Source organism: Nansenia antarctica (assembly GCF_963989245.1).
Source record: "Nansenia antarctica genome assembly, chromosome: 1".
NCBI classification, from domain to species: domain Eukaryota; kingdom Metazoa; phylum Chordata; class Actinopteri; order Argentiniformes; family Microstomatidae; genus Nansenia; species Nansenia antarctica.
Window position 1 is genome coordinate 26,578,814 of NC_137674.1, and position 8,471 is coordinate 26,587,284.

The 8,471-nt window shown below is 41.7% G+C and overlaps 1 protein-coding gene across 1 annotated transcript in view; it reads right to left on the reverse strand.

Moving 5' to 3' along the window:
* stxbp5b (syntaxin binding protein 5b (tomosyn)) overlaps positions 1 to 5,184 on the reverse strand; it is a gene marked incomplete at its 5' end in the record, with an annotated part of 28,126 nt that extends 22,942 nt beyond the window's left edge. The window contains 2 exons of the mRNA XM_080542751.1: positions 4,352 to 4,449; positions 5,041 to 5,184. Coding sequence (XP_080398877.1) covers positions 4,352 to 4,449; positions 5,041 to 5,184 — 242 coding nt within the window. The remainder of the gene's footprint in view (positions 1 to 4,351; positions 4,450 to 5,040) is intronic.
* Positions 5,185 to 8,471: the final 3,287 nt, after the last annotated feature.

An 8,471-nucleotide genomic window follows, 5' to 3' on the forward strand; every position in this document is an offset into this window, starting at 1 on the left:
GTTAACAGTTAGTTCAGTGATGGTCTTTGAAACAAATGACTGATTCAAAAGACTATTCATAAACTAATAGTAAACAGTCTATAATAAACAAATTATAGACGCTTTACAAACCTGAAAAACGATATCCTAAGTAAAGTATTAAGATAGATATGAAAAAAATAATAATTCTGATGAGGCTTAAAAGAAGCAAAAGATGGAATCATTACAATATAGACCTTGATACAATTTTGGGAACTGGACACAGAAAAACAAATATAACATTGCATACAAAAACACCTATACATATAGCTGCTGTCACTGAAGTTGGCACAAAGCAAACCCAGCGAATACAAATATTTATACAAAGATATAAATAAAAGTTAGTGGACCATGACAGCCTTATTTATTCATATTTCCATGTGCCAGCCTGTATGGCAGCAGCAGGATTTAGTTGGGAATCAGCTCACTCTGTTTGTCTGCTCCGACTGTCCAACTATAACCCCAAGGCCACTAATTCACATCCCTCTACCTCACGACCGTGGGAGCAGCGCATAGGGCACCACTCATACAGTAACACACAACCTATACTCTACACCACAGCGGTCCCAGAATAGAGTACAGGCGTATTTAAGAGATAAAAGTCCCACATGCATCATGTTGTCAAATGGGAAAGGAAAACACTTTTTGTCAGAGTCAGGAATTAATTCAGTTGAGCCTTACTGGACTGTTGCCATCAGTGGTTGGACTGTTATGTTGTTATGTTGGGACAAGAAGGAAGCATAGCAAACATCACTGACACTTCTTCCACGGAATGAGTAGTAGGTCACAGTAGGTGTACTGGACAGACAGGTAAATAGAAGAGAGGGAGTGAAAGAGGGCAGAACAAAGAGAGAGAACAAAAAAGAGAAAGCGCTATTCTTAGATGTTGTCCAACGAAACAAGGGGACAGGACGTGGTGGAATGAGGAAGTAAGTGGAAGTACAGGTTCTTGGCTGGACAGGTGTTTCAGGAAGTAAATTAATATCCTTGAGAGTAGACACAAGAAGATAGGGAAAATGTCTCTCAACAGCATAAGAATAGAAGACTATGGACAAACTACAATTTCCCCAATCCCAATTGCCAATGTTTAGTGACGTTGCTAATGATAAACAATTAGGCTGTTATCAATGCTTACAAGATAAGTTAACAGATGCTTGTCCTGATTACAGCTGACCGTTGATAGTTGATAGGCAACTTCTCAATTGAACAGACAAGAGTAGTTCACAAGTTGCATTTCACCTCGAAAGATTGCTCCCTTTCAGCAAGTGGGATAGCAAAAAATAAATAAATAAATAAATACACAGACAGAGGCAGAGTGTCAGACAGACAGACAACTAGGAACACATACAGTAGGCACCCTGACTGGCTTAACGAGCGTGTATTTGCCTGGTGAGAATAAAAAGAGCACCATACACCATGTTCACGATAAAATGTAGCCTATTGTTTGCTACAGTGTCCAATTAGAATTGACACACTGAAATAAGATATGTCTGAACAGGATTAACAAAGCTGTAATCAAACAAGCATGAATACCTTGAACAAACTAAGGTGGGGTTACAGCAGCAGCCTGCTAGTCTCTCCACAGTGGGCATCTCTCCTGTGGAAGGCAGGCAGGACGGGGCTTAGAGGACAAACCCAACCTGGGAAGGCCGCCAGGGACTGTGGGAGGTAGTGACTCCACCGTCTCTCTCTAACCATCCACTCCCCGCACCAAACCTACGGAGCTTCGGGGGCCAGAGCTTTCAGTGTGGCAGCTAGCCACCCTCTGGAACTCTCTCCCCACAACGATCCGCAATTCCCCCCTACCCTGGACACCTTCAAATCAGCCCTCAAAACTGTTCACCTGTTCTCTAAGGCCTTTGGCCTCTAGTGTAGTTTGTCACTCTCGTTGTCTTTGTTTCTTTGTTTTGTTTTTCTGTTCTGTCTGTCTATGAAATCTGTAAAGCGTCCTTGGGTCTAGAAAGGCGCTATATAAATCCAAGATATTATTATTTATTATTGTTATTATTATTATTATTATCTATATCTAACCTATATTCCGCCCAGGGAACTTCACAAACAGGAACACAATACCATTCATGCTTGCAGGAAAATCAATGAAAACATACTGTTGAGAGTATACGAGATGATGTACTGATGTACATAATCATAGTTATCATTTCACTTGATTGCTAATGCCAGCAGAGATCACGGAACAGTGTGAAGCTTCCTCGTGTTTTTATGCATTCGGGGCGACTGTCTTAACACCATTCTTAGGATAGCCAGATCTCCCTCTAGCTCTGAGCCCCTGTCCATCCACCCTTCACATCAAACGCAGCTCCTTGAGGTTGGGCAGTCACTCAGACGACAGCTGACAGACTACACAGTATTCATTATTCACTGTGGAAAAAGTAAGATTCTTTAGACTCACGGTACTGCACTTCTTCTCATGAAATCAGATGAGTCAAAACCCAAAACACATGCTTTTGGAATGTCAAGGAACAGGAAGCCGAGTGAAGTCACATGCACATTAGCCCCCATGATAACAACTCCTGACTAGATAGATCACTACCAGAGTTCCTTAGAATAACCACAGAGTAAGGCTGGGTCAGCTCACTATCATGGTAACGTCTTTGAAACATTTCACAACTAGCATAGTTGTTGTTTTATCACAATACAAACATCTAAAACATGAGATTTGCAAAACATGAGTCCACAGATTTGGGCCTATTTCATAATATCAAACCAGCGATCTGACCAATGACAAACATGGTGGTATCTATTTGCATGCAGTGACATAATGATTATTCATCCTGTCCATAAACTCAACAGCAATATGCACCAATTGTCATAGGTGTTTTAACATGACAAGCAATCACTGATGATTGACATGATTTTTAAAGTAATTACAGTAAATCAAACTGCCAATATAGCATTGAAGCTTACATTGGAGAATGATCAAAGTTTACTCCAATGACGAGAGCAAAAAATTATAATTATGTCCACAATAACACACTGATTGTAGCAGCGACAGATATTGTAAACACAGATGTATTGCTTGTAGCCATCTCATTGAGCTTAAGTCTACTGAGCTGTGGCAGCATTTCCAAACTCTGGGGGCAATGAGGCGGGTCGATACAGCCTGCCTTTTGATAGATGGACCAATTGCCTGAATGACAGTAATCCCACCGACTCCGCCATGCACATTAAGACAACATGGAAGGGATGTATGTTCTTGGGGAGTCGGCCCATCAATACAAAGCTCTAAACACAAGGCACTAGGATCACACTAGGACAGATACCTAGATACCTATAGCAGATGGCCTCACATAGGCAGGGTCTGAGCAGCGCAAAAACGAAAAAGCCTACCGTTGGATATGCCAAAAAAAGCCCTCTATGGAAAATGCTAGCCACCTGGTGAAATTGCATGACCTCAAAGTCATAAGCATGGTGAGCTGAGCCTTCAGAGAATTCCAACCACATCCAGTGGCCTTGTTAACATCCATAATAACTCACCTGGTTTATTTGATCATTTATTCTGAGTTGTTATTTGACAAACACAGATCAAATCAAATTTTGGGCCTGTGGACTTTACAGCATGTAGCAGCTTGGCTGTGTGGCATTTCACATGGACCTGACAGCCGTGCACAGCGAGATCAGTGATGTTTACAGCACATAGGAGGTGGCATCCGGGCAGCACAGTTGATGAGGTTGGCTCCCTGGCATATGGCAGAAGAGCTGTTCATACCACTGACGGTAGAGATATTATTAATGAGCCTGGTCCTCAAGAAATAAGACTCTGCTACTGAGAAACACGTGGTACCGGTACTCTACAATACTCAACACAATCATAACCTTCTACAGTACTTCTACCACTTGAGGTAGGGGATGAATATGAAATGTAGGGAGGGGGTCATCATTTGGAGGAGGAAAGTCAATTCCTAGACAGAAAAACTAACATATTGTTGTTAGTATCTAAGCAACTTGTTTTGGTCATACAGTACAGAACCACCTGCCCCTGAGATCTGTTGTTTAAATGTTAGATACATGGATGACCAGATAAACCTCTGAGGTGTTGTGCACACTGTCTCTATGTCTTCTGACTTGGTAAAGGCAGGTTTAAGAGAGACCATGTTCAAAGGAATTTCCACATTATACCATGGCACAAACACACACAAACCCTAGTATCAATGTCTGCAGTTTGTATGATGACTATCACCGACCTGTATGGTGCTTTGAGTTGCATTCATGTACAAAAGGCGCTATATAAATAAAGTTTCACTTCACTTCACTAGGGCAATAGTGTTCACACTCTTTTTGTTTGTTTTCATTTGCATAAATAAAAAAAAGATACAGCCTCAAAGCTCCACCCTGTGTCCCGATGGCCAGGATCTTCTGCACAGGATCAAAAGCCATTGAGCAGGGTTGATGTGGGAAGCCATGTCGCATAGTCTGTAGGACAGAACAATAATTCACATTTAGTTCACAATCCTTTCTCTGGATACAGTAGGCATGCAAGCAAGCCCTCCAGTCAAAACAACCAGACAGTCAAAACAACAGCTGTGTGTGGTATTGGCTGGAACAGGAAGAGGCACAGAGTTAAGTCAAGTCAATAGTTGACATGATTTAATTTTTGGCCTCAGGATATGGTATTTTCTGTTGAACTTATGCAGACGTTTAGTTTGCCTTAGTAACTAGCTAAAGGCAGTATTCAATTCAATGCAACGCAAACAGCAGTGGAAATGCAATAGGTTAGTGTGCTAGTGTGCAATGCAAGGGGTCGTCAGCTGATGACTACATTCCTCTGCTGATGGTTCTAGCTAGCTGCAGTGGTAGCCATCAAGCACATTAATACAGACACACAATGACAGCTTTGTCAATGGCATTTCCAAGCGTAGGTTGACAGATTTACCACTCATAACCAGCTAGCTAATAATTTGGAGACATTTAGATCACGCGCTGTCATTCGACTAGCATGTGACAGAGCCAATCACTCCCAGACAGCTACGAGCTAGCAGCTAGCGGTATTAAGGAGAAGCCCACCTTGCAAAGCTGGAAATGCTCGGACTGCAGAGTCTCCTGGATCACATCGTTCTCCCTGCTGTTCCCCGGCTGTGCAGATGAGGAGGAAGAGGAGGAAGCCGCCGTCAACCCGTCCAGTACCTTTCTGATGTTGAACTTTTTCATTTTCCCCCGATACAGAGACGATGAAACAGAAACAATGCATCAACCGAGCCACCATCAATTGATATAGGGGGGTTAGTTTAGCTGCTAGCTAAATACGCACAGTTAATATCTCAGAGCCTTGCTAATCTCACATGGTATGGAGGGTCTTGTCATCCCACTCTCCATGTCATAATGCAAAAACACACACGTTACGCATATAGACATGAATTGAGTCTTTCCGAATATCAATTAGTATGCATCGATATTGTAGTTATTAATCCAGCCGCACTCAATGGTTTCCCCCGAGCTGAGCTGCTAGCTAGGACGGCTAGCTCACTAACACGGAAACGCAGTGAGCTGCAGCGACGAGACTCGAGCGCAGAACACCCGGATGTGCCGTAGGGCTCGAGCTGTCAGGCAGCAGGGCCAGGCTGACAGGCAGAGAGGATGTTGTGGTACCGTTGGCAAAAAAAAAAGTTTATTTTTATTTTTATTTTTTTTATTGTCTCTGACTGCGTTATATGCTCTAAGATGACCCCCAAGCACGTTTAATCTGATGCGTTGCAAATCATTTTCAGTTCTTGCTATACACCTCTATACTATAGTAGGCCTACACCTCCAGGCTATGTATTGCATATTTATATTTCATCAGCTGAAATGATTGAGTATGCTTCTGTTCTGGTTATTAAATAATCGTGATCTTAGGGTTTAGGGTAGTTCAGAGATATTGAGCGTCAAAGTTGTTACATTCCAGGCATTATGTTTTGTGAGATGGAACCTTTGTATTTTATGAATTACTAACTCAAACATTTCAACATTTTAAAAATAACACCACACAGGCATTAATAAACACATAATGGATCAGATTATGTAAAAAAACGAAATTTTGACAAAAAAATTGAGATAGAACCTTATAATTCTAACGTCACGTAATGTCAAGAGCCCGTTGTCATTCTCTACCCTTCTCCCTGGAGTGAGTGCCCTTCCCCAGCAAGTTTTTTTTTTTTTTAAACATTGGATTGCTTCGTGAACATCTAGGCAACAGTCAGTTTCCATACATCTGGGATGAGTAACGATTATCCTTCTCCCCAAATATTATACGTGTTCACTCCCCCCAGATCTAAAAGTATTGGATTAGTCGTGTAAACATTCAGATACATACACACTCATCTCACAGAGAGCAGTGGAAAGAATAGACACTAGATGGCACAATTGACCAACATTACCACCAACCAACCAGTAACCCTTATTGTGCTTCATTAATAAATACAAAAACACAAAGGGGATCATGATCTTTTGATGACCATTGGTAGTATCAATGAGATAAGGGTGTGTGATTTAATTTGTGGTACAGGTGGGCTTTGTGTGGGCTTTGCTTTCATTCATTCATTCATTCATTCATTCATTCATTCATGTATAGCTGTGTGTTTGTGCATGTGCATCACATTTAGACTCTCCAGGGTTCCCGCGCTGGTCTTAAAAAGCCTTTAAGTAAAAAATCCAGCAATCCAATTTATAAGGCCTAAAAAGGTCTTACATTTTTAGTTATTCGGTCTAAAAATCAGGTGCTAGGTCTTAAAAATGAGATCCTGCAAGGAAATCAGTCCGACCACATCTATTTATTTTTTGGGGAACCAAAAAAATGCCAATTCGCTTCCTTTTTTGTCTGTATGGCAGTGAAATCCCTAATTTCATCACCTCGAGGATGACAAAAAGCTATCAAATGGTGTCGAGAATAGGTCAAAAATTATATTCAAAGAGGTCTAAAAAAAGTCTAAAAAGGTCTTAAATTTGACTTGTTGAAACGTGTAGGAACCCTGTCTCTCCTTTTTCCATTATGATCACCATCTCCCTCCAGCTATTCTCCTGGTCAGGCTCTGCCAACAGAATCCCCATTCCTCTTTCCCTCTTTCCTCTCCCTCATCTGCTCTTACATGTTGTGTTACACACAGACAAGTACATGAACCACCACTGTGTCCTGAGCCTGACCGCACAGTGATATCTACTCAGCAGAAGCTCCACAGAGCACATCTCAGAGAGATCTTAAGTTCTCGCTCCTCTCAAAACAGTTGTTATTGATAGTTGTAATGTATGGAGGGTGTAGTGGTTTTATATCATGTTATACTGAGACAGGGCTCTCAAGTCTCACGCATTGGGCGTGAGACACACGCATTTCAACCCGTTCACACGCTCACACGCCACACCTTGTCTCATGCCCAATGCGTGAGACTTGAGAGCCCTGCTGAGAAATGTAAAGTCTCTCTACAGTTTGGCAAATCTAGCACTCAAGGAAGGCCCATTTCCTTCCTGGAAGGGATGGGCCAAGATCTGTGGCGCGGTGAATAATTCTGACTATGGACAGGGCCCATAACTTGTGTAATCACAGACTTGTATAATATGATTGGTTCCCAAGAATAGTGACCTCATGACCAAGGACAGTTCTATAAATATGAGTCGCACCCATCGTTGGGGGCTGCTTCTTGCTTTTGGGCTATTACTTTGCTTATTGGTCTGCTCATTTATCTCTGCGCTCATGTAACTTGGCTTAATAAAAGGCCTCTGGAGACAATTGATCTAAGCTCTTTGTGCTTTATATTTTCTACTAAATCTATTAAGAATGAATTATATCCCACAACAAGGGTTTTAGATTCAAGCCGAAATGTAAGAAAGTCAGCACCATGGACAGCGATACAAAAGCTGGCCCATTGTGTACTGTATACTGTATTGTAATTCAATTCAAATACATGAACAATATGGGTGGCATGTAGCCTAGGTTAGAGAGGCCAGCCAGCTATCTGTAGGTCACTGTTTTGAATGAATGAATGAATGAATGAATCATTTAATGAATGAATCGTTTAATGACCACACAACCTAGGTCGGTGGAATTTGTTTTCGGTACAGGTGGAAAAGCTCAATACAGCAGTGTCAAAAACATACACACATTGCACATAACTATCACATGGACCTAGGTCGGACCTAGGTCGGACACACACATAACCACAAGACAAGAACATAGTCAATATTTACAATTTATAAAGTGCAGTACGTCTGGCAGGGTTAGTGCAGTGAGTCAGGTGTTGAGAGTCCTTATAGCAGAGGGGGGAAAACAGTTTTTGAACATGTTTTTGATCTCTGCCCCAGGAGGGAGCAGGATATGAGATGGTGACTGGAGGGTTGCTGGCATCATGTCTAAGGCGCCGACAATGCGATTATTATTGGTCCCTCATTTTGTTATTATTATAACATTGCACTGCAAATTGATATTGATGTTGTCTGAGTGTTGAGGAGTTGCTTACGTAAAGCATTTA